This window comes from Salvelinus namaycush, chromosome 11 (genome assembly GCF_016432855.1).
Source record: "Salvelinus namaycush isolate Seneca chromosome 11, SaNama_1.0, whole genome shotgun sequence".
NCBI classification, from domain to species: Eukaryota; Metazoa; Chordata; class Actinopteri; order Salmoniformes; family Salmonidae; genus Salvelinus; species Salvelinus namaycush.
In genome coordinates this window covers 26,486,968-26,513,824 of record NC_052317.1, presented here as the reverse complement: position 1 = coordinate 26,513,824, position 26,857 = coordinate 26,486,968, and the positions used below count along the sequence as shown (strand labels likewise).

General features: G+C 43.9%; 1 protein-coding gene across 2 annotated transcripts in view; it reads right to left on the bottom strand.

Annotated features, from left to right (window-relative positions):
* Positions 1–26,657, bottom strand: part of phlpp1 (PH domain and leucine rich repeat protein phosphatase 1) — an 83,411-nt gene extending 56,754 nt beyond the window's left edge. For both annotated transcript variants that reach the window (XM_039004027.1, XM_039004028.1), the window contains exon 1: positions 24,736–26,657. In XM_039004027.1, coding sequence (XP_038859955.1) covers positions 24,736–26,347 — 1,612 coding nt within the window. In that variant the 5' untranslated portion in view covers positions 26,348–26,657. The remainder of the gene's footprint in view (positions 1–24,735) is intronic.
* Between the last annotated feature and the right edge of the window lie 200 nt (positions 26,658–26,857).

Sequence of the window (26,857 nt, the reverse complement as noted above, 5' to 3'; positions counted from 1 at the left end):
AAGACATGGCGGTTAGAACCAGAAATCTCAAATTTGGTCTCATCAAACCAAAAAGGACAGATTTCCACCATTCTAATGTTCATTGCTCGGGTTTCTTGGCCCAAGCAAGTCTCTTCTTCTTAATGGTGTCCTTTAGTAAAGGTTTCTTTGCAGCAATCCGACCATGAAGGCAGTTCTCCTCTGAACAGTTTATGTTGAGATGTGTCTGTTACTTGAGCAGAAATTTCTGAGGCTGGTAACTCTAATGAACTTATCCTCTGCAGCAGAGGTAACTCTGGGTCTTCCTTCCATGTGGGGGTCCTCATGAGAGTCAGTTTAATCATTGCGCTTGATGGTTTCTGCGACTGAACTTGAAGAAACTTTCATAGTTCATGAAATTTTCCGGATTGACTGAACTTTATGTCCTTGTCACAACACAACTGATTGTCTCAAACGCATTAAGAAGGAAAGAAATTCCACAAATTAACTTTTAACAAGGCATACCTGTTGCTAGCCCCAATTCTGACTTGTGCTTTGATATCTGCTTCACTGATTTCTGCGCTCGTAAAAACCGGGTTTTCTGCATGTTAACACTAGAAGCTTATTACTTAAAATGGATCAATTTAAAGTGTGGGTTCACAGCTCCAATCCAGATGTGCTGGTCATTACGGAGCAGTGGTTAAGAAAGAGTGTCTTGAACACTGATGTTAACCTTTCTGGTTATAACCTCTTTCGGCAAGACAGATCTTCCAAAGGTGGGAGAGTGGCAATCTTTACCAAGGTTCACTTTAAGTGCTTGGTTGTCTCCAACAAGTCTGTCCCCAAACAATTTGATTTGCTGGTTTTAAGCATTCAACTTTCAAATAGCTATTTGTTGACTGTTGCTGGGTGCAATCGTCCTCCATCAGCACCGGCCTGTACCCTACCTGCCCTAAGCTCTCTCCTGGCCCCTTACACGAAGTCTGACTTTTTCCTGCTAGGTGACCTAAAATGGGACATGCTTAAAACACCTGACCAAGTCCTAAAGCAATGGGACTCCCTAAATCTTTCTCAGATTATTACCAATCCCACAAGGTATGACTCGAAACACCCAGAAAAGGCTACTCTCCTCAATGTTATCCTTACAAATAATCCTGATAGGTCATTACAGAAAACACCAGACTGATACCTTAGTGATCACTGTTTTACAGCCTGTGTTCATAATGCTCAGTGAAATGTCCTGTCCTGATTAGTCATAGACGCTTGCTAAAAAAACTTTCATGAGCAAGCCTTTCTTCATGAACTGACCTCTGTAAAATGGTTTGGAATCATCTTGATCCCCTCTGTCGAAGACGCTTGGACCTTCTTTTTAATATTTTCAGTGGTATTGTTAACAAACACGCCCCCATAAAGAAAATGAGAATTAAAAACAGGTGTTTCGACAGTGATCTTGCAGAGTTACTCCACCTCAAGAATTGCATTTGGCAAAAGGCTTGGCACTCGCATATTCAGGCTGACTGGCTCTCGTTCAGGCAAATTAGAAATAAGTGCACTCAGGCTATACGAAAGGCCAAAGTTACTTTAAGGAGCAGTTCTCTCTCTGTAGGTCTATCCCCAAGAAGTTCTGGAAAACGGTTAAAGACCTGGAGAATAAACCCTCCTCACAGCTGCCCATGTCCTTTAATGTTGAGGATGTGGTTGTTACTGACAAGAAGCACATGGCTGAGTTCTTTAATCACCACTTCATTAAGTCAGGATTCCCATTTGACTCAGCCATACCTCCTTGCCCGTCCAACATTTCCTCATCTCCCATCCCTTCTAATGCAACTAGCCCCGATGCTCCTCCCTCCTTTTCCCATGCCCTGCTACAAAGTTTCTCCCTGCAGGCGGTCACGGAGTCCGAGGTGCTAAAGGAGCTCCTTAACCCTCCTGTTGTGACCCACTGGTTGATGCTTATTTATAAAATCCTCTTAGGCCTCACTCCCCCCTATCTGAGATATCTACTGTAGCCCTAATCCTCCACATACAACACCCGTTCTCCCAGTCACATTCTGTTAAAGGTCCCCAAAGCACACACGTCCCTGGGTCGCTCGTCTTTTCAGTTTGCTGCAGCTAGCGAATGGAACGAGCTGCAACAAACACTCAAACTGGACAGTTTTATCTCAATCTCTTCAGTCAAAGACTCAATCATGACACTCTTACTGACAGTTGAGGCTGATTTGTGTGATGTATTGTTGTCTCTACCTTGCCCTTTGTGCTGATATCTGTGCCCAATAATGTTTGTACCATGTTTTGTGCTGCTACCATGTTGGGTTGCTGCCATGTTGCTGTCATGTTGTGGTGCTACCATGCTGTGTTGTGTTGCTGCCTTGCTATGTTGTTGTCTTAGGTCTCTCTTTATGTAGTGTTTTATTTTATTATTATTATTTTTTCTCATCCCAGCCCCCGTCCCCGCAGGAGGCATTTTTCCTTTTGGTAGGCTGTCATTGTAAATAAGAATTTGTTCTTAACTAACTTGCCTAGTTAAATAAAGGTTAAATAAAAAATAAAAAAATGCATTCCAGGTGACTACCTTGAAGCTGATTGAGAGAATGCCAAGAGTGTGCAAAACTGTCATCAAGGCAAAGGGTGGCTACTTTGAAGAACCCCCCTTTGAATAAATATATTTTGATTTGTTTAACACTTTTTATGTTTATGATACTAGATGATTACTACATGATATTTCACAGTTTTGATGTCTTCACTATGATTCTGCAAGATAGAAAATCATAAAAATAAACTAAAACCCTGGAATGAGTGGGTGTGTCCAAACTTTTGACTGGTACTGTGTATATATATATATCGTAAAAAAAATATTTAAAAAAATAATATATTTTTTAAGTTATGGCGATGATTGTATTTTCATGACGGTCTTCAGCCATAACCGTCTGTTACACACATACAGGGTATCTGTGCCAGGCCTACTCTAGATGTCGCAGTGAGACCTTCCGAACCCGAGTGACCAGAGGACAGGAGAGGAGAAGAGGAGTGAATGAATGAATGAGATTGTAATGCTTTTGCACATTCCCTGGCTCCACGTGCTCCTGGTGGCTTGCGCTCTTTTCTTCTCTCACCTTGCCTTCTTTCCTTGTTTTGTTTTGTTTAAAATGTAATGAGGCCTGGTTGAAACGACTGAACGGCAGGCAAAGAGGGAGGGAGGCTGAGGCAACTGCAGGCATGGCATCCGGGGTGTTCTGGCTCAGCGCCCTGTCACATGCTGGGGCCATGTGAATGCAGTGGCACTGACCGAGGGAGGGAGGGGGGAAGGAGGGAGAGCGAGCGAGGGAGAGTGATATAAAGAAAATAACCAAAGAGGGGAAGTCTAACCAGAGGGGAACATGCAGAGAGAGAGAGTCGGAAGAGTGGTAAAGAGAGAAAGAGCTACACAGAGGAAAGAACTAGTGTGAGGGAGGTGGAGGAAGAGTGTGAAATAGAGATTGAAAGAGCTACACAGAGAGATCTACAGATAGAGAACTAGATGGAAGAGAGTGACAACCAGAGAGGAAGGGGAAGCTAGAGAGAGGGATCTCCTCGACCGGCCGGCGCAGTGGGTGACAGCTCCTCCTTTCCCATGGCCTGGGTCATTATAAGAGACCACAGCTGAGAACAATTAAGCCTGCAGCGCTGTAATGATTAAGTCTGGCTGCACACTGGGCTTGGCCCTATCCCTGGGACTCCACTGTGGAGAGAGGAGAGGGGAGGCAAACGGGCCATCAGGGACCACTGGCCATTTAAACTGGCCCTTTAACTTTGAAATGCTTCAGCAGCTCAACAAAGAGCTGTCCTTTCTCAGTACCAAACGAATGACCAGAGCTAAGACCACGAACAGTGTAGAACCATGTGTGCAGAGCCGTACTGGTACAAAACCACTGCCAGGGCAGAGCTGAACTGGTATGTAACCACTAGCAGTATTAGGGATGGGCACGGTTATTCGAATATTAGAATACCTGAAAGGACATTAGTATTTGATTACTTAGGAGAGTATTATTTTTTTTTTAATTAAGTTTAAAAAAAGCCTATTTTAACAAAGAAAAGGCTTTGTCTAAAAGTAAATAAAATGATCTATATGACACCGCTACATAGTCTACAAGGATAGATAAAAAAAATGTTTTTTAAACAACAGTTTTAAGACAGTCTTTATGAGTGCGCCCCATAAAAAAGACGCACTGGTTGCCTACACACTTTTCACACCTGTAGCTTGTTGTTATTGTCAGTCAATTTCTAATACCCATCCCTAAGCAGTATGTTTATTTTTTTTCACCTATGGTACAGGTAACCTGTGTATTCAACAAACTTTGCTGCAGTGTCATGTGGGACAAAACCACACATTCTAGTTTGATTCTACTTCCTGGTAGTACCAGTGCTACCAAAGGCATTGTAAATGAGGTCAGTTGGTATCAGCCACTACGTTTACACAGCACAATTCTGGTCTTTTGCCCAATTATTAGCAAAGAGTTGATCTGATTGGTCAAAAGACCAACTAGTGGGGGAAAAAATCTGAATGGACTGCCTGTGTAAACTTAGCCTTAGTTTGTGTAAAATTAGCCTTAGTTTGTGTAAACGTAATCTTAGTTTGTGTAAACTTAGCCTTAGCTTCCCACCAGCGAGACAGACGTTTATAAACTTTACAGAACTCCGGACCACACCAACATAGTTGTTGTAACCGTTTACATTCCGACCACAGCCATTTTATCTGTCCAAAACCCATGCCAAACTTCCATAAGGTAAAGTGGCTAACTAGCCAAACAAAATTTTCCCAGATGAGAGCTAGGCCTAATGAATGACAACATCCAATTGATGTCCATCTAATGAATCTGTAATGATCTCACTGGAGACTTGAGGCAGAGCGAATCATTTAAACAACATTTGAGATGGAATTTAAGAACCCAACTAATCAGAGTGTTTTGGGTTTGGGGCTGCTTTTTTGGTCTGTTTTGCTGAGAGTTGCAGATGCTGGCTGGCATTAGGCTAGGCTACTGTTGATAAAAGCTTGGGAGAGAGGGAAGAGGGAGCCCCTGCTGGCCTGAACCTAATCCCCCCTGCATGGGCCTGAGGAGCTCAGGGGACTAGGTCTGGGGAGAGGGAGGAGGACTGAGGAGGAGGCTGAAAGAGCAGACTGGGGCTGGGGAGAGGGAGGACTGGGGATGGGACTGAGGAGGAGGCTGAAAGAGCAGACGGGTTGGGGATAGGGAGGACTGGGGCGAAGGATGAAAGAGGGGACTGGGGCTGGGGAGAGGGAGAATGACTGGGGAGGAGGCTGGAATAGGGAACTGGGGAGAGGGAGGAGGACTGGGGTGGAGGCTGAAAGAGGGGACTGGGGCTGGGCAGGGGGGAGGAAGAATGAGGAGGAGGCTGGAATAGGGAACTGGGAAGAGGGAGGAGGACTGGGGAGGAGGCTGAAAGAAGGGACTGGGGCGAGGGAGGAGGACTGGGAAGAAGGCTGAAAGAGGGGAATGGGGAGAGGGAGGACTGGAGAGGAAGCTGAAAGAGAAGACTGGGGCTGGGGAGATAAAGGAGGACTGGAAGGTAGCAGGGGACGGGGGGATACCTAGTCATTGGCGCCCGGAGAACAATGGGTTAACTGGCTTGCTCAGAGGCAGAACGACAGATTTTTACCTTGTCAGATTTTACTTTTCGGTTACTGGCCCAATGCTCCTACCCACCAGGCTACCTGCCGCCCGGGGATGTGATGGAGAACTGGGGAGGAGGGGATTTGGTGGAGCAGAGGGGAGAACAGGGTCTGAAGAGAAAGGGGGACTGAGGCTTTGAGGGCTGACCTGACTTTGGGGAGCCTCTTCACTACCCTGTTAGCCCCACTCCCTCAATTTCCTCCAAAGCCAGTTTGACAGAGCTGAAAAGGCTGGCCATTCCCATATGGTGTATAGGAACCCACCCACTTCAGGCCCCCCTCCAGTCCCCCACTCACTCCCTCCCTCGACATGCGAAAGCTGGCAGGCTAGACAGGAATGACATATCAGCATGACATTCTTTAGCCCAGATTTAGCTGCTTACCACAAAGCAGTGTTCACTTCAAAAACAATGCCTCTTTCACTCTTTTTTCTTCCCCTTTCTCTCTTATACACTACCCCTTCCTCTCTTTCATTGTTTGGTTAGCGATGTAAACTGTGTAGTGCTCATGTGATTGCAGAGTTTGCAAAGCAAATGGCCACTGGATTGATGCAAATAATCATGATATCCTTCTGCCAGGCTACTTTGTAGTTAAAATATTTAATTTACAAGGTTTTTGGGAAAGCCTTTCATCTCTACCAGAAGACGATTATCATTAGGATAATCGCTAACGGCTACACAAAGTGTAGAGATACCCATGGGTGTCTGCGAGCAGGAGTTGTGGCAAGGTGAGTCTTCACTTTTGCACAGATATGGGAAATACATTTTGAAATTAAAATACACTACATGGCCACAAGTATCTCGAACAGGTGTACAGTGTTTCCTCCAACACATTGGTGCGGCTAGCTTCCGGGTTAAGCGGGCGTTGTGTCAAGAAGCAGTGCGGCTTGGCTGGGTTGTGTTTCGGAGGACGCGCGGTTCTCGACAGTCGCCTCTCCCGAGTCCATACGAGAGTTGCAGCGATGGGACAGGACTAGGATTGCAAAGGGTTAGAAACTTTCCGGAAAATGTTTGCAACCCTCTGCATGCACAGTGCATTCTTCCATCACATGTACAGCTGATTCTCAAGATCTTGCACACTAATGAGATGCTATTGAGCCCACACTGCTACACTGTCTGAGCCAAAGACTATATGCTTTCTGGTACGTTTTGATTACAATACTGGGTGGGGTGAATATATTTTACTTGACATACATGATTTTTTGTTAACTAGTAAATAGTAGCCTACAGCAAAGTGTGTTTAAATCATTTCTAAATTGTTAACAATTTCTGCTAGTTAGTTTTTGCTACCATGTGGGTTTTAGCTTGCTTGAGCCTGCTAACTGAGGAGTGTTAATTCACTTGTTTCCATACACGTTTCATTTTAAAACATTTATCTTACAAATGAGTTGTTTGAAGTAACTGCTTAACTATTTATCTGTACATAGAATTGTATTTGGGATTTCTTTACTATTTTTTTCCTAATCTTTACAGGAAAATGCCACAGGCACTATCTGATGTGCGGAGACGTTTCACTGCAGCTAATGTAGATGGAAAAGCTGTGTACATTTGCAAATACTGTGCCAAATCATATGTGAAGAATGCAACAAAGATACAGAATCATCTGGCCAAGTGCATAAAGTTCCCTCAGAGCTCAAAACAAGCAACCTCTGACAAAAGTCCCTCTACTTCTATTCCAGGTGAAAATGATGAATCAGATACCTTATCGATAGCAACAGCTCATGGTCTTCCTGGAATCAGACGTTTATTTTGACTCCATGGAGGAACGTAGTCAGAGAAATGCTGATGAATGTCTTGCTCGAGCTGTGTATGCAACTGGTTCACCTCTGATGCTCACAGGCAATGTGTATTGGAAGAGATTTCTGAATGTTCTTCGCCCGGCATACACCCCTCCAACCAGACATGCTTTATCTACTCATTTGCTGGATGCAGAGTTCAGAGTTCAAGTGAAGGTCTCGCAGACGAGTAGGTAAACCACTACTACCCTACGTATTATTGGCCAACATGCAATCATTGGAAAACAAACTGGACGATCTACGATTAAGGCTATCCTACCAACGGGACATTAAAAACTATAATATCTTATGGTTCACCGAGACGTGGTTAAATGAAGACACGAATAATATAGAGCTGGCTGGCTTCTCCGTGCATCGGCAGGACAGAGCAGCTATGTCTGGTAAGACGAGGGGTGTCTATTTGTCAATAACTGCTGGTGCGCAATGTCTAAAATTAAAGAAGTCTCAAGGTATTGCTCGCCTGAGGTAGAATACCTCATGATTAACTGTAGACCACACTATCAACCAAGAGTTCTCATCTATATTATTTGTAGCCATCTATTTACCACAACAAACCGATGCTGGAACTAAGACCACACTCAACGATCTATATAAGGCCATAAGCTAACAAGAAAATGCTCACCCAGAAGCGGCGCTCCTAGTGGCTGGGGACTTTAATGCAGGAAAACTTAAATCCGTTTTACCTCATTTCTACCAGCATGTCACATGTGCAACCAGAGGAGAGAGAAAACAAAGCGAGAAAAAAAAACTCTAGACCACCTTTACTCCACACACAGAGACACATACAAAGCCATTTGGCAAATCTGACCATAATTCTATCCTCCTGATTCCGGCTTACAAGCAAAAAATAAAGCAGTGACTCGCTCAATACGGAAGTGGTAAGATGACACGGATGCTATGCTACAGGGCTATTTTGCTAGCACAGACTGGAATATGTTCCGTGATTCATCCAATGGCATTGAGCAGTATACCACCTCAGTCACTGGCTTCATCAATAATTTCATCGACAACGTCGTCCCCACAGTGACCATACGTACATATCCCAACCAGAAGCCATGGATTACAGGCAATAGCCGCACCGAGCTAAAGGCTAGAGCTACCGATTTCAAGGAGCGGGACACTAATCCAGACGATTATAAGAAATCTCACTATGCCCTCAGACGAACCATCAAACAGGCAAAGCGTCAATATAGGATTAAGACTGAATCCTACTACACCGGCTCTGACGCTCGTCGAATGTGGCAGGGCTTGAAAACTATTACGGACTACAAAGGGAAACCCAGCCTCGAGCTGTCCAGTGACGTGAGCCTACCAGATGAGCTAAATACCTTTTTATGCTTGCTTCGAGTTAAGCAACACTGAAGCATGCATGAGAGTACCAGCTGTTCCGGACGACTGATCACGCTCTCCATAGCCAATGTGAGCAAGACCTTTAAACAGGTCAACTTTCACAAAGCTGCGGGGCCAGACGGATTACCAGGACGTGTACTCAAAGCATGCGCGGACCAACATGTTTCAAACAGACCACCATAGTCCGTGCGCCCAAGAAAGCAAAGGTAACCTGCCCAAATGATTACTGCCCGTAGCGCTCACGTTGGTAGCCATGAAGTGCTTTGAAAGGCTGGTCATGGCTCACAACACCATCATGCCGGAGACCCTAGACCTACTCAAATTCGCATATTGCCCCAACAGATCCACAGATGACGCAATGTCAAATCACACTTTACACTTCCCATTCCCACCTGGACAAAAGGAACACCTTTGTGAGAATGCTGTTTATTAACTACAGCTCAGCATTCAACACCATAGTACCCACAAAGCTCATGACTAAGCTAAGGACCCTGGGACTAAACACCTCCCTCTGCAACTAGATCCTGGACTTCCTGACGGGTCGCCCCCAGGTGGTAAGGGTAGGCAACAACACATCTGCCACGCTGATCCTCAACACTGGGATCCCTCAGGGGTGTGTGCTTAGTCCCCTCCTGTACTCCCTCTTCACCCACGACTGCGTAGCCAAGCACGACTCCATCATTAAGTTTGCTGACGACACAATGTTGGTAGTCCTGATCACCGACAATGATGAGACAGCCTATAGGGAGGTCAGAGACCTGGCAGTGTGGTGCCAGGACAACAACCTCTTCCTCAATGTGAGCAAGACAAAGGAGCTGATCGTGGACTATAGAAAAAGGATGGCTGAACAGGCCCCCATTAACATTGAAGGGGCTGAAGTGGAGCGGGTCGAGTTTCAAGTTCATTTGTGTCCACATCACCAACTAACTATCATGGTCCAAATACACCAAGACAATTGTGAAGAGGGCACGACAACACCTTTTCCCCCTCAGGAGACTGAAAAGATTTGGCATGGATCCCCAAAAAGTTCTACAGCTGCACCATCGAGAACATCCTGACCGGTTGCATCACCGCCTGGTATGGCAACTGCTCGGCATTTGACCATAAGGCGCTACAGAGGGTAGTGCGTACAGCTCAGTACATCACTGGGGCCAAGCTTCCTGTCATCCAGTACCTATATACTAGGCGGTGTCAGAAGAAGGCCCAAAAAATTGCCAAAGACTCATGTCACCCAAGTCAAAGACTGTTCTCTCTGCTACCGCACGGCAAGCGGTACCAGAGTGCCAAGTCTAGGACCAAAAGGCTCTTTAGCAGCTTCTACCCCCAAGCCATAAGACAGCTGAACAATTAATCAAATAGCTACCCGGACTATTTACACTAACACCCCTTTGTTTTTACACTGCTGCTAGTCGCTTTTTATTATCTATGCGTAGTCATTTTACAAATTACCTCGACTAACCTGTACCCTCGCACATTGACTCGGTACCAGTACGAGATAGAAAACACAATGTTCTCTGCATAATTTCCAATCCCCTATATATATATATATATATATATATATATATATATATAAAATTGTATATAAAATTGTATATAAAATTGTTTATATATATATATATAAAATTGTATATAATCATTCCAGGGTTTTTCTTTATATTTACTATTTTTTACATTGTAGAATAACATTGAAGACATCAGAACTATGAAATAACACATGGAATCAGGAAGTAACCAAACAAGTGTTAAACAAATCAAAAATATATTTGAGATTCTTCAAAGTAGCCACCCTTTGCCTTGATGACAGTGTCGTGTCTTTGCTATGGATTAAGTGATATATGGCATGCTTTTTTATCAAATCAATTCTCTGTAATTAATATTACCTGATTAAATTAAACATGTAAATGTAATTAACTAGGAAGTCGGGCACCACGTTAGAATGTTTATAGAGCTGTTGTCTTCCGAATAAACTCTTAAAGACCTGGTAATCTTTCATATCAATAGCAGTCAATTATCAATCGTCACCTTATTCAGTCTCATCTGAACGTCGTACGTTTAAGTTCCTTGCTCAGAACATGAGAACATATGAAATCTGGTGGTTCCTTTAAACATGAGTCTTCAATATTCCCAGGTAAGAAGTTTTAGGTTGTAGTTATTATAGAAATTATAGGACTATTTCTCTCTATACCATTTGTATTTCATATACCTTTGACTATTGGATGTTCTTATAGGCACTTTAGTATTGCCAGTGTAACAGTATAGCTTCCGTCCCTCGCCTCGCCCCTACCTGGGCTCGAACCAGGAACACATCGACAACAGCCACCCTCGAAGCATCGTTACCCATCGCTCCCCAAAAGCCGCGGCCCTTGCTGAGCAAGGGGAACAACTACTTCAAGGTCTCAGAGCGAGTGACGTCACCGATTGAAACGCTATTAGCGCGCACCCCGCTAACTAGCTAGCCATTTCACATCGATTACACCAGCCTAATCTTGGGAGTTTATAGGCTTGTAGTGATAAACAGCTCAATGCTTGAAGCACAGCGAAGAGCATTGAGAGCGTTCTGGCAAAACGCACGAAAGTGCTGTTTGAATGAATGCTTACGAGCCTGCTGCTGCCTACCACCACTCAGTCAAACTGCTCTATCAAATATCAAATCATAGACTTAATTATAACATAATAACACACAGAAATATGAGCCTTAGGTCATTAATATGGTCAAATCTGGAAACTATCATTTCGAAAACAAAACGTTTATTCTTTCAGTGAAATACGGAAGCGTTCTGTATTTGTTCTAACGGGTGGCATCCATAAGTCTAAATATTCCTGTTACATTGCACAACCTTCAATGTTATGTCATAATTACTTAGAAATCTGGCAAATTAGTTCGCAACGAGCCAAGCGGCCCAAACTGTTGCATATACCCTGACTCTGCGTGCAATGAATGCAAGAGAAGTGACACAATTTCCCTAGTTTAATATTGCCTGCTAACCTGGATTTCTTTTAACTAAATATGCAGGTTTAAAAAAATATACTTCTGTGTATTGGTTTTAAGAAAGGCATTGATGTTTATGGTTAGGTACATTCTTGCAACGATTGTGCTTTTTTCGCAAATGCGCTTTTGTTAAATCATCCCCCGTTTGGCGAAGTTGGCTGTCTTTGTTAGGAAGAAATATTCTTCACGCAGTTCGCAACGAGCCAGGCGACCCAAACTGCTGCATATAATGTTTCCCTGACTCAAGAGAATTGACACAATTTCCCTAGTTAATAGAAATTCATGTTAGCAGGCAATATTAACTAAATATGCAGGTTTAAAAAATATATACTTGTGTATTTATTTTAAGAAAGGAGTTGATGTTTATGGTTAGGTACACATTGGTGCAACGACAGTTTTTCGCGAATGCGCTTGTTAAATCACCTGTTTGGCGAAGTCGGCTATGATTCAATGATAAATTAACAGCCACCACATCAATTATATGCAACGCAGGACAAGCTAGATAAACTAGTAATATCATCAACCATGTGTAGTTAACTAGTGATTATGTTAAGATTGTTTTTTATAAGATACGTTTAATGCTAGCTAGCACCTTACCTTGGCTCCTTGCTGCACTCGCATAACAGGTAGTCAGCCTGCCACGCAGTCTCCTCGTGGAGTGCAATGTAATCGGCCATGACCGGTGTCCAAAAATGCCGATTACCAATTGTTATGAAAACTTGAAATCGGCCCTAATTAATCGGCCATTCCGATTAATCGGTCGACCTCTAATCTTCACGAACCCTGGCTAACAAGTTGAATCAGCAATACAAAATTTGGTTTAATTATTTATTTACTAAATGCCTAAATAATCACACAGAATTACATATACACAGGATGGGCCATACATTGATGACTAATTATGTCATACAAGAAAATGTCCCTGGCGGACAAAACCAATATGACGGCTGGTTACACAAAGAAAGGAGGTTGGGTTTGAATGAAAGCGCGGGAAGACTGAGGAACGAAAGGATTGGGTCTCTATCGGACCTTATGAAGCTATGCTGTCGTAGATACAGAATCTTTGCATTCTAAATAACTGCCAATTCAGAAAAGGAAAATGCAAGAAATATATTTACTCTGAGCTGCGCTTCGATAGATTAGTCAAAAGGTTGCCCAGCAGAGATCAGCAGAGATCTCCCTTGTCCTTTTAAGAATATGTCTTGTGGTAGAACGGATACGTTGTAGTACCGTCGTTGTGTGGTAGAACAGATACGTTGTAGTACCCTGTCTTTCTTGTCCGTCATTTCCTAGCCCACATTTACAGCTGCTGCTAACTCAATGTCTAGGAGGTATCACTTCTTTAGTGAATAAGAGTTCAAAGTTCATACCAAGTTGCCATACTATAAGCTCATGCTATATTCTGGCTGGTATAGTCACATTCATCCTTCCAGCGTGGCGATCGTCACCTCCACGTTGAAATTCGCCCTCTAAACGTATGAACAGCAGTCCTAACGTCATCGGGAACAATGTTAATTTGGTTAGGTTGTAGTCGTTCAACCATTCGCAACCATACCTCACGCTGGGGTTGGCTTAGTTCTGTAGTTGATATTAGCCCTTTTAAACGTATGAACACAAGGTTGACTTTCGTCAATGGGCTTTTGTAGTGGTGGAGAGAAGGGTGTGTTTCATAGTTCCACAACCAATGCCTGTTCACTTGGGCGGGGCCACTGAGTGAGCATAGTTCACTTATGAAAACAATTCTCTCATTTAGAAGCTAAAATTACATTTAATCTTTTCACAAATAGTTTAATATTTAAACATTTAAATTGCACAACAATTCCATGTGAATCTGATGTGTATGTGTAGAATTTCCAAGATACAGTTTATGTCGTCCTATTGTCAGTAATAATGTCTCAGACGACAACTGATCTGATATCATATTCTTTAATTACCAACGGATATTTTCAACTGGTTGGATTACCGAAATATGGTTCCGTTCCCAACCGTTTGATGTTACCAGACTCTCTCTATGTTAACAGAGGGCTTTTCAAGAGTCCAATCTGTAGAGTAGAGAGAGAAAAGGGGGAAAGGTATTAAGTAAATAGGATATGACTAAAGAATTAATCAGGGGGACTGTCCCACAAATTAACAGGTGTTGTCCTTTCCATGGTAGCAAAATCTTATCTATTTTGGCTAACTTTCTATAAACATGTATTGTAGTGAGAATTATTTATTTCAGGATATGAATACTGAGTATGTCCACTTCACCGTCTGACCATTTTATTGGTAAAGTACACGGTAATGTAAACATTTTATTTTTTAGAGATCCAATTTGTAATATGGAATTATAATTTAGCATGATTTGGTTTTAATCCAGAGAGGTTCGAAAACTATTTCTAGATCCTCTGAGGCTGTGCAGAGATCCAAATTGTGCATTTAAAGAACATGAACCGTAAGCGTACAATGCCACCTTGTTTTTAAGTTCTGGATTTCTAGCCCCTTGATATTATTGTTGATTCTAATTTTAATAGCTAACATTTCATTGGCCATAATAAATAGATATGCCAATAGTGGACAACCATGTTTTACTCCTCTTGACAATTTAACACTTTTGAGAATTAGACATTATTTACCATTTTACACCTAGGGTTACAAAACATAACTTAAACCCACTGTATAAGAGATTCTCCAAAATTAAAATAGTCCAAACATTTATATATAAATTCCAGTTGTACTTTATCAAAGGCCTTTCCAAAAATCAGCTATGAATACCAGGCCTGGTTTCCCTGATTTCAAATCAAAATGTATTTGTCACATGCGCCGAATACAACCTTACCGTGAAATGCTTACTTACAAGCCCTTAACCAACAATGCAGTTTAAGAAATAAACTAAAGTAAATTGTTTTAATAAAATCAAAAAGTAACACAAAATTACATAACAATTACGAGGCAATATACAGGTTGAACTATCATCAATATTAAAGCTGATCTACCCTTTTTTTAAAGTAGATGCGCACGCACGCACGCACACACCTCACTCACTCACTCACTCACTCACTCACTCACTCACTCACTCACTCACTCACTCACTCACTCACTCACTCACTCACTCACTCAGTCACTCACTCACTCACTCACTCACTCACTCACTCACGCACACACCTCACTCACTCACTCACTCATTCACTCACTCACTCACTCACGCACACACTTCACTCACTCACTCACTCACTCACTCACTCACTCACTCACTCACTCACTCACTCACTCACTCACTCACTCACTCACTCACTCACTCACTCACTCACTCACGCACACACCTCACTCACTCACTCACTCACTCACTCACTCACTCACTCACTCACTCACTCACTCACTCACTCACTCATGCACACACCTCACTCACTCACGCACACACCTCACTCACTCACTCACTCTCTCACTCACGCACACACCTCACTCACCCTCTCACTCACGCACACCTCACTCACTCACTCACTCACTCACTCACTCACTCACTCACGCACACACCTCACTCACTCACTCACTCACTCACTCACGCACACACCTCACTCACCCTCTCACTCACGCACACCTCACTCACTCACTCACTCACTCACTCACTCACTCACTCACTCACTCACGCACACACCTCACTCACTCACTCACTCACTCACTCACTCACTCACTCACTCACTCACTCACTCACTCACTTACTCACTCACTCACTCACTCACTTACTCACTCACTCACTCACTCACAGGGGGACATTCCTGTGCCGTTTTAGAAGGTTGCAGGAAAATACGAATCAATGCATTTTATTCATGTCTTATGATTAACTTTGGCACATTAATTTTCGAATAAGTTAAATACATTTAGTTGATTTCTTTGAATATTGTTGAATTCCATTGTAATGTCTGGATTCCGTGGTTCTGTCCATGTTCTCTGCAAGGCAGATTTTATAGGGCCCTACCACACGCCTTTCTCATAACCATGAGTACTGGGCATCACTGTTCATTACAGGAGAGGAGGGTAGCTGAGAGGAGAGGGGAGTGTACTTATAATCAAGCAGCAACAGTAACATCACTGTCCTTGTGCACAAGACTAGACAGATATGATGTTGAGATACGAGATTCATTATGGGGCTCAGAGAGAAAGAAAGTGAAATAGAGATGGGGGGGGGGGGGGGGGGTGAGAGAAGCTTGAGCTGACATTACCCTAAATATCAAACTCCCTGTTTAAGAGACATTGAGTGAGAAAGAACAAGGCACAACACATCTCAGACCCCCCCACGGTGGAATGGCAACAAACTGAGTTGATCAGGGCCAGGGATGAGGGTGGCAGAGAGAGAGGGGGCCGATGGACAGTCGGGGATGGAGGGAGAATAAGAAAGCTGGTCTTGTGAGGGAGAGAAAGAGATATGGAGAGATAAATGCAATCTGTCAGATGGTCTGAGGGAGGAGGAGATGTGAGAAACGATAGCGAGAGGAGAGCGATGAGGACAGATTGAGGGAAAACATTGAGAGAGCTAGAGATGGAGCGAGGGGGAGAGAGGGATCTACTGTATATTAGAATGAAAACAGAAATACTCCTATGGCTCTGCAGGCTGACACCACTATCCTAAAAGCATCTCACCACACACACACCCTCCCTACCCCCACACACCTCTTATGTAATAGTGTGTTTCTCCCATGAGGAGACAACACATTCTTTAAGTGCCCCCTTACCCTTTTCCTCCGTTCCTTGGGTGCGCACACACACACACACAACACATTCGATTCAAGCCATGGAACGTGCAATATCCGATTAGAAAATGACATGACTCACCAATGGACTCTTTACGAGCACAACATTAGCTGCCAGCCAGGAGAGGAGATGAGGGTAGACAACCACCATTAGCTGCCAGCCAGGAGAGGAGATGAGGGTAGACAACCACCATTAGCTGCCAGCCAGGAGAGGAGATGAGGGTAGACAACCACCATTAGCTGCCAGCCAGGAGAGGAGATGAGGGTAGACAACCACCATTAGCTGCCAGCCAGGAGAGGAGGGTAGACAACCACCATTAGGGGACTCGTTTTCACTATTGGTTGGCATTAATTTTGAAGCAACTTTCCATCTCCTTGACTACTAGAGAAACCTTGAGGACCTTGAATCTGATCAAGGTAAATCCCATTTAGGCATAACACTATCAAAATAATTACATTCAGTTGACCTCAGATCGCGCCTAGAGACAATGCACTGGAATTATAATTTTAATTGAGTTAAATTCCCTAACTACTACTGCATTCATCAAATATGGAGAGCTTCTAAAATTGTTGCCAAGACGACCAGTGAGCTCATTTCATGACAGACTGACCAGGTGAAACCTATGATCCTTTATTCATGTCACCTGTTTGAGTGTGAAGAACTGTAATGCTGGTGGGTTTTTCACACTCAACATTTTCCCATGTTTATCAAGAATGGTCCACTACCCAAAGGACATGCAGCTAACTTGGCAACTGTGGGAAGTATTGGCGTCAACATGGGCCAGCATCTCTGTGGAATGCTTTCGACACCTTGTAGAGTCCCTGCACCAACGAATTGAGGCTGTTCTGAGAGCAAAAGGGGGTGCAACTCAATATTAGGAAGGTGATCCTAATGCTATGTACACTCAGTGTACATACAAAAAGGTGACAGAAAGTGTTCTTCTGCCATTATGTAAAATATTTGGAGAAGATTGATGTGCAAATGTGGGACCAATCTGGGGTGTGGAGTGAGAGACGAGAGGCTAAGTCAACTATGTGCTTAATGGCTGTCATCAGGACTGCTTCAGAGAACTTCAAGCTTCATTAATCCTTTAAACCCCTAGCTAGCTGCAGAGTTCTTAGTCACTACATCACCACCATATTCCTGCTCACTATCCAGCTATGTGACAATGGGACAACCAGACGTGACATTATATATTGTATTTTATTTAAATGTGTGTGGACTGTGGACAAACTAATCAAACTAACTAATGTAAGGTAAACGTTAGACATAAAATGGCCACGTATACGCAAATATCACAAACAGCATTTCCTATTTATCTCCTGAAAGCATCCACTCTCCTTTCTCACTGTGCTTTGTGTGTGTTCGGGATCGCTTGGATTAGGATGGTAGATATCTCCGTTGTCATAAATTCCGCATGAGCAATGTATTCCCATGCTGCACCTGTCCGTCACGCCAAAGTACACATCATGACACATGGTGCCTCAAACACGTGTGACGCAGTAACATTGCAAAACCTTACCGAACTCTTTACCTGAAGGAAGGGAAAAACTAAACTCTGTTCTCTCTTACCTGACTGTCTAGCTCACCTGTTGTAACCTACTCTCTGAAGTGGAGACAGCACAGCCGAAGCCTAAAAGTATGATAGGACAAGCAATGTATTGTGTGACACAGTAGTTCTTTTGAATAGGTCTACCCAACAACATAATAACAGTGAACCTGTTCACTCATGACTGCGTGACCATGCACGCCTCCAACTCAATCATCCAGTTTGCAGACGACACTACAGTTGTGGGCTCGATTACCAACAACGACGAGACAGACTGTATCACAGCCTGGTACGGCAACTGCACTGCCCTCAACCGCAAGGCTCTCCAGAAGGTAGTGCGGTCTGCACAATGCATCACCGGGGGCAACTACCTGCCACCTACCACCTACAGCACCCGATGTCACAGGAAGGCCAAAAAGATCATCAAGGACATCGACCACCCGAGCCACGGCTTGTTCACCCCGCTATCAACCAGAAGGCGAGGTCAGTACAGGTGCATCAAAGCTGGGACCAAGAGACTGAAAAACAGCTTCTATCTCAAGGCCATCAGACTGTTAAACAACCATCACTAACATAGAGGCTGCTGCCAACATACAGACTCAAATCTCTGGCCACTAAATAAATGGATTTAATAAATGGTATCACTAGTCACTTTAAATAATGCCACTTTATAATGTTTACATATCCTACATTACTCATCTCATATGTATATACTGTATTTTATACCATCTATTGCATCTTGCCTATGCATCCTACATTACTCATCTCATATGTATATACTGTATTTTATACCATCTATTGCATCTTGCCTATGCCGCACGGCCATCGCTCATCCATATATTTATATGTACATATTCTTATTATATCCCCTTACATTGTGTGTGTATAAGGTAATCATTGTGAATTTGTTAGATTACTTGTTAGATATTACTGCACTGTCGGACTAGAAGCACAAGCATTTCGCTACACTCGCATTAACATCTGCTAACCATGTGTATGTGACCAATAACATTTGATTTGATCCTCAATTAAAATGACAGAGCAATGCTCACTGTCAACTAAGCTCATATTTTGACTCATTGAGCTAAACCACTGCAGTTTGTGAAAGTAAGTTTGACAGTTTGAAAGTTTGACAGACTGAAAGAAATCTTACAAAATCATGTCTGGGCAGCTGGGTGTTTATAAAGTCCTAACTTGTCTTAAATGTGGGATGTTTGCTAAACGAAGCTAGTTAGTAGGCTAATGACAGCAAATAATTCAGGATTGGTATAAAGCACTCTGGCTCTCACACACACCACACACACACACACACACACACACACACCTCTGAGTATGTTAGTGGGGAAATAGTTGCATCTGCCTGGCAAGGGAGAGCTTCATTAGGATATTCTCCTGGGAAGTCTCTGGGCTGATCCTAGTTCAGCGTATCCACCGAGGGACACTGAAATCCCTGAGCTAGGAGCTGATCCTAGTTCAGTTTAACCACACAGAGTGTGTGATCTCTCTGGCAGCCCCTCTGCTCACCCGGGTAAGATACTGTATCTCATGTGGTCACTGAGGAGAAAGGGGTGCACTCTAAGCATGATCTGACCTATTCCAAACAAACTGAACTGACCAATGCACTGACAACAAAGTCTAGTTGGTTCCAAATTAATATCACCAGCCAAACAGATAATTTAGCCTTGTGTCCATCTCGGTCTCCTTTACCTTGTAATTACACTGAACAAAAATATAAACGCAACATGTCAAGTGTTGGTCCCATATTTCCTGAGCTGAAATAAAAAATCCCAGAAATGTTCCAATCGCACAAAACGCTTATTTCTCGCAAATTTTGTGTAAAAATGTATTTACATCCCCGTAGTGAGCATTTCTAATTCGCCAAGATAATCCATCCACCTGACAGGTGTGGCATATCGAGAAACTGATTAAACAGCATGATCATTACACAGGTGCACTTTGTGCTGGAGACAATATGAGGCCACTCTTAAATGTGCAGTTTTGTCACACAACACAACGCCACAGATGTCTCAAGTTGAGGGAGTGTGCAATTGGCATGGCGACTGAAGGAAGGTCCAGCAGAGCTGCCGCCAGAAAATTAAAATGAATTTGTAACGTGCAGATGGCAGACAGTATGTATGGCGTCGTGTGGGCGAGCGGTTTGCTGATGTCAATGTTGTGAACAGAGTGTTCCATGGTGGCGGTGGGGTTATGGTATAGACAGGCATAAGCTATGGACAATGAACACAATTGCAATTTATTGATGGCAATTTGAATGCACAGAAATACCGTGATGAGATCCTGAGGCCCATTGTTTCAGCATGATAATGCATGATATCACAGCATGATATCACAAGGATCTCTACACAATTCCCGGAAGCTGAAAATGTCCCAGTTGTTTCATGGCCTGCATACTCAGACATGTCACCCATTGAGCATGTTAGGGATGCTCTGGATCGACATGTACGACAGTTTGGGACCTTGTCACAATATCTCTATGCATTCAAATTGCCATTGATAAAATGCAATTGTGTTCAGGCCACAAACAACACCCTGATCAACTCTATGCGAAGGAGATGTGTCGCGCTGCATGAGGCAAATGGTGGTCACACCAGATACTGACTGCTTTTCTGATCCAAGCCAAGGTATCCAACGTATCTGTGACCAATAGATGCATATCTGTATTCCCAGTCATGTGAAATCCATAGATTAGGGTAGGGCGATATGGCCAAAATATAATATCACTATTTATTTATTTTTATGATCGTATGACGTATTTGACATTTAATACTTGCTTTATGAGTAGTGTGACCCTAGGGTGGCCACACATACATTCTTAGTGATTTCAATGGGTCTTTCTCCATTCAGATTGTTTTTTTACAACTGAAGTTGACTTCAACCCCAAATCATTTTCAGCATTTTCATAAATTTCTGCATTTCCTGGACTTATGAGATCATTTCCACGTAGGGGGCTGCACAATATGGGCAAGCAATCTAGGCCTCATTTGATTTGACATGCGATTTAGAGCATACACTTGGGTGAACTGTTGGAATTATGAAAATAGAATGATTATTCTAATTCTATAGTTGGAATATAATAGTGGGCACTTTTAATACAGTGCTGTTTGACATGACAGCAAATGACAATGCCAGGGAGGAGTTATTGTGACAGGGTAGGAACCAAAGTGTTTCCTAGGGGACCCTATAATCTTTGGCTATATTGAATGTTCTCTTAGCTACTTCATTTAGCTGACGTAGTCATGCTTTGCATATTCCTCTTTCATTTTGAAGATCCTGTTACACAAACATGCTGATTTGGGTCTACACCATTACTGGTATTATCAGGCTGTATAGCTAATTACGTTTGCTCTGCTCTCACTTACTACATTTATTATCCAGCTAACTAGCATTAGCGGCTAACAATATTTAGGTTCAACATGCTAAGAAATGACAAACTAGTTGTTTACAGATGTAAGAAACAAAAACGAAGTAATTATAGAACGCTAGTGGATTTTTATTAAGAAGCAAAGTGAACAGCATTCTTGTCATCAACATTGTTGCATGTGCTGCATTGACCATGTAGACTAGACAAGTGTCTCGTGGTCTAGGAACAACAAGTGCGCTCCTTGAGTGACAGGGCGAGGGGCTAGGTCTGTGTGGAAAGCGGTATGGAGAGATGACTCAAGTAGCGAAGAAACTATAAAAATGTACGTTACACATGGTGTATCACATTTAACAAACATTCAAAGACTGTTATTGAAGGTAAAGTAAAAACCCAAATCAGTCTGCGCTTCAATACCGGTATATTGTAAAATGGGGTATAACGCTCAGCCCTAGATTAGGGCCTAATTTATTTATTTAAATTGACTGATTTCCTTATATGAACTGTAACTCAGTAAAATCTTTTAAATTGTTTCTTGTTGTGTTTATATTTTTGTTCAGTGTAGTATCTTCGTAGCGCAGACCCCATTTTCTTCCCCTTGGTAATCTCGCCGTATTTGCTAGCCTTTCAGGCCTATTCCTCCAACAGACATATTTCACAACAGGTGTTGTTGAATGTACAACCATGAGACTGTCTGTGCTACAGGCCTAAAGAGCCATTAATGCAGAACTACAGAGATTAGATTGTGAGGTCTCTAACAGGAAGTCCAGTAGACTCCACTCACACACCACACCAACTCTTATCTTCACTATCTGAGAGGAACGGTCACTCAGTCAGTTGAATATGTGACAGTAGCAGTATGGTGAGGTAGTATCCCCCTCTAACCCTGTAACCTCTCCCCCTCCCTCCTCCCCTTTCACTTCCTCCCCAGTAGACATGCCTGACATTCTAGAGGAGCCAGTGTACATTCCTCACATGCCTCCACCGTATCAGAGAGGGGGCGTGGTGGGAGTGCCTCACACAAGGGCATATGGGCGGTTCGGTTTTAACTTCCTTGTTGAATGCTGTCGCTGCTGTGTGAAAGACAGGGACCTGCGTGTTGGGCAGTGAACCAGGGGGGTGAGAAGAGGGTCACACAGGGCCTGAGGAGGCCCGAGGAGGGCTCAGGTGACCAGAGTTAAGCCGGCTCATGTGGGACAGGGAGGGAGGTGTTAGATGTCTGGCCCGGCCCCTGGAGGTGGAGGATCAAAGCTACCGTACTGTAATGGCTGTCACTGCTGGTTGGTTGACTGGCTGGCTTGACTCAGCTGACTGCACCTTCTTATTTGAAGGTCTTCTACTCCACTGGTAGGCTGCAGGCCGATTGTTAACCACAAATATCACACACACACACACACTCTGTGACACAAACCACACACTCACACTCATTCAGCCTATCATATAAAACCATCTAAATGAACTAGTATCCACTCAAGCCACTGTGGCCCTTTGAAACAGACAAAATAATTATGGGCCTGGCACATGTGACCGTGAATGGGACAGCAACAACCACGTGGCCATTTTCAGTTTCACATCGACATCGACCTCTGCAACAATAGGCTCTCTCAGTCAGGGCAGGACAGGCGTTTGGGGAGAGTGTGTGTGTTTTGGCCTCTGCTCATGTGCAGTACCAGGTTCCTAAATGAAAAAGCTCTCCTTCACATTACCAAGACCTTCATGACCCTGGAGAACATTGTAGAAACTTCTCTCTCCCCCCAGCTAAAGCAGAAGCGGTGGTGGTGGGGTATCAGCGGTGAGTGAATAGAAAGAGCTTCCTGCTCTCTGATGGAGCTGAGGCTGAGACTGGGGCACACAAACCCAGCTTGGAAGGCAGTTAGTGTGACAGTCCAGAAGACAGGGTGCCTGGAGGACAGGGCCTGTGCAGCATCTAAATGACCACAAATCACTGAATTCTTCCACATAGCTGGGATTTTACGCTCCCCCCTCCCATCCCTCTCTCAACCCATCCATCCCCCTATCCCTCACTCTCTCTCTCCCTCCCTCCATCCATCCACCCACGCATTCAAGCCTTTCATTACGATGATAATGGGCCAAAAGCCGGAACAGGGCCCATGTCTGGGTGCCATAAGTTCAGCGCTGGCTTTGTGGCCATGTCATGCGTGTCCATGGGAGCGGAGCGTGCTGCCACGGTTCAACAAAGACGGAAGGAGGGAAAACAACAACCACAGTAAAAATCCTACTGCCTTCAGCAGGGCAACTTTGACCAAAGCGTAACTCTCAAACAACCTTATGCCAGCATACACACAGTCAGGCCTGGTCTGCAAGCCTGGACACCATAGGGGACAGGTGTTCAAAATGTGTGTGAGCTATACACACTATGGTGATATTGGATAGGCAGTTATTGTGTGGTATAAATATTCAGTTCCCACTTACCTTCCCAATACTTGTGCCCAGGAGCCTTATATCTGCCCATCTTTACCCTCCTGCATTGAGTATGGACTGTTCTACTCACTCACCTTGCCTGTCAAAGTTCACAGCTAATGACAACAGGAAGGAGTGGGCCTGTTATTCCACCTGCATGGCATTATTACAGAGGAAATTAAAATGTTTCTACCAATGGTGTATATACACCCTGGATGTATGATATGTAATGGCCAATGTAAGGCTTTGATGCCACTGGTCAGCCATATTGGCAGTCCCCAGAAAAAGCAGTCCTCCACAGGAATGAATGGAATTTCAATTAAATATTTCAAGGACTTTATGTTTAGCTCACAATATGATTTAAAAGTATGTATTAAGGTGTCTAACAGAATAAATGTGGCAAAAACGAATGTAGACATGAATAAATGCATTTCTATAGCTTCCAAAATATGTTTTACAATGGTGGGGGAGTGCCAAGAGGGAGGCATGGAAGTGTTTGGTTAATGATCTATCCCTTAGGCAAGGGTTGTCATGTTTTACTCTGTTATTACAATGATATAGCATCTATACCATGTAGGCTAATGCCATTCCCCCAATACAAATAGAGTTGGTAGGCTTAGGAATGGCATGTAGGGTGGTCTACACCAATACAAAAGTGTAGGAGCAACAGTTAACCTCAAATGCATTTTCATTCAACCACCAAATGGCGCAAAACGTACACATGCATGATATAGCAAATCGCGCGCAATGATAAACAAGATAAATTGTTTATCATTCTTACCAACTTCAAGAGTAGCTTGGGCCCATTAATCTATCTGACATGTCAACATCAGGTCTGTTGTAATAACATTCAAACATGTTGCACACCTCAACAGTAATGTAACAAGTGGCTTTTTACCTGCGTAAAACCGTAACAGGGAGCCAATCTCGGTGTTCGTCCCTTCCTCCTGCACGCGCCACGGATCCTTAAATCCCAGTTTAAAGAGAAAGTCATTCTGGATCTGGAGAGGCCTCTCGTCTTGCCCGAGCCTCCTGACAGCGTCACCGTGGAGCTGAACGTAAAGTGTGGGGCTCGTGTCACCTGCTGCGTCTCTATCCTCATCAGCCTCTGCCGAACCTGTTTTCAAAGCACGCTGGCCATTGTCAGGGTCTTGGATGTCGGGCCTATTACCTGTCGAATAGGCCCGGGACAATGAGCTACCGCTACTACTGGGTGGCAGCCTGCTTAGACCGAGTCTGTTACCTGCTCCCGTATCCTCTGTCAAGTCGTTTAAATGCCCACCGTTGCTAAACGTGTAGTTGGCAGAGACTGTGTTGCCATTCGGGAGAATAGGGTCAATGCTTGTGGTAGGACAGTCGAGCTCCAGTTCATCTGAGGAGCTGCCATAGGTGTCGTGGCCCTCCGTGGCGCTGTCAAAACTAGGGCTCAGGATGGATGCGTCTGTGCCCAGGATCATGTCGTCGCTGAGGGAGTCCCGGTGCTCACTGAGCCGAGCCCCCGAGATGCTGAGGTCATCGAATGCGCTGCTGCTCTCCACGTCCGAACCAGAATTGAGCCCGTAGTTGTCCACTCCGTTCAGCCGCTGTTCTGGATCCTCCTCGTTAGGAGTATCCAGGTTAGAATTAGAATTTTGATCCGACAACAAGTGAGTTATATTATCTTTTGAATCTGAGTCCGGACTCAAAAGTTTTTCATCCTGTTGCTTTTGCAGCTCATAGGCGTTCTCCATAAGCAGTAGTCTCAACCGGTCACTTGGCTTGTCTGATAGGCCGCCCCTGAATTCTGGGGATCCCGAATGGTTGCATTTGATATTAACGTTACCGTCTTCAATAAGTTTGCACTGACTGTCATATAGATACTTCACGTTACAGTTTCCGTTTTGATCAGTCTTTAGGTTGTCTTTACAAAATATACGCAATACAGAGCTCGACTTACTGAGTTTGCTCATACGGAGCGCCATGTCGCCGGCGGTGGTATCGATCGTGCACAGCACCGGCCTAGGATATGACGGCGAGGTGAGTTTGTCGTGGACATGTATGGATCCCCTGTGAAGATCCACTCGCACCCACTCTCTATCTGAAGGCTGCAGTTGCATGTTCTGCCGATGCCTCAGCAACGTCTTCCTATCCAGACTCCGAGTATGCAGAGACGCAGAGGAGAGGGTCGAGTTCATCTTGGCGCCGCAGGCGGCAGTGACAGCCGATGTGGTTGCAGCGGAGAGGTTCCTCTTTAGTCTCCTCCGTCTCAACAGGAGCGAGTTGGAGTTACTGGATAAACTCCGGCCATTCGTAGATGTGCTTCCATTACTTTTATTCGAAGCACTAGAACCCACTGCAGCCTGAGAGGGATTGTTCCCATTTCTAATATCTAAACGAGAGGCCGTCAAATGTACACCACCACCATCATCCACTGGCGTCCACTGGGCGACAGACAGTCCGCTAGGCTTCTTAAACTTAGTTGCAGTTATATCTGCCAAGCCTTCGTCAACGACAGCCCGCGCACTTTCCATTTTACAAAATGAAAAGTACACTAGATATCTGTGCGTACGTGGCTTAACATCAGCCTTCTACATTAAAAAAGCGCGACAATAGGAACACAATACAATAAATGTCCGCCGGTTGGGTGGTGTACTTATCCCACTATTCATTCTCTTCTTTGCCTCCGCGCTCCAGTTGGAATCTCCCCCGCGTTCCCGAAAACATTTCAGAGGAAATCCGCTAAAAACAGGTCGGACTCGGAGTGAGAGATCCGTACAAGGGCGGAGACGTGACTGTGTGTCTCATTTAGACCAAAATACTATGGCAGAATATGAAATTAATGTCGGCCGACCTCTTACGCAAATACTGTACGATACATATTCATGAGGTGACAAGATGTGGGAACAACCTTGTATTGCCTTGTGGGAAATGTACTTCAATGTAAGGACATCTACAATCTTTCATGTTGAAATACTGAAGTAAAAACTACATTTCCCAAATAAAGGGCATACCCACAGCAGACAGAAGGGGGCAAGGTTCAG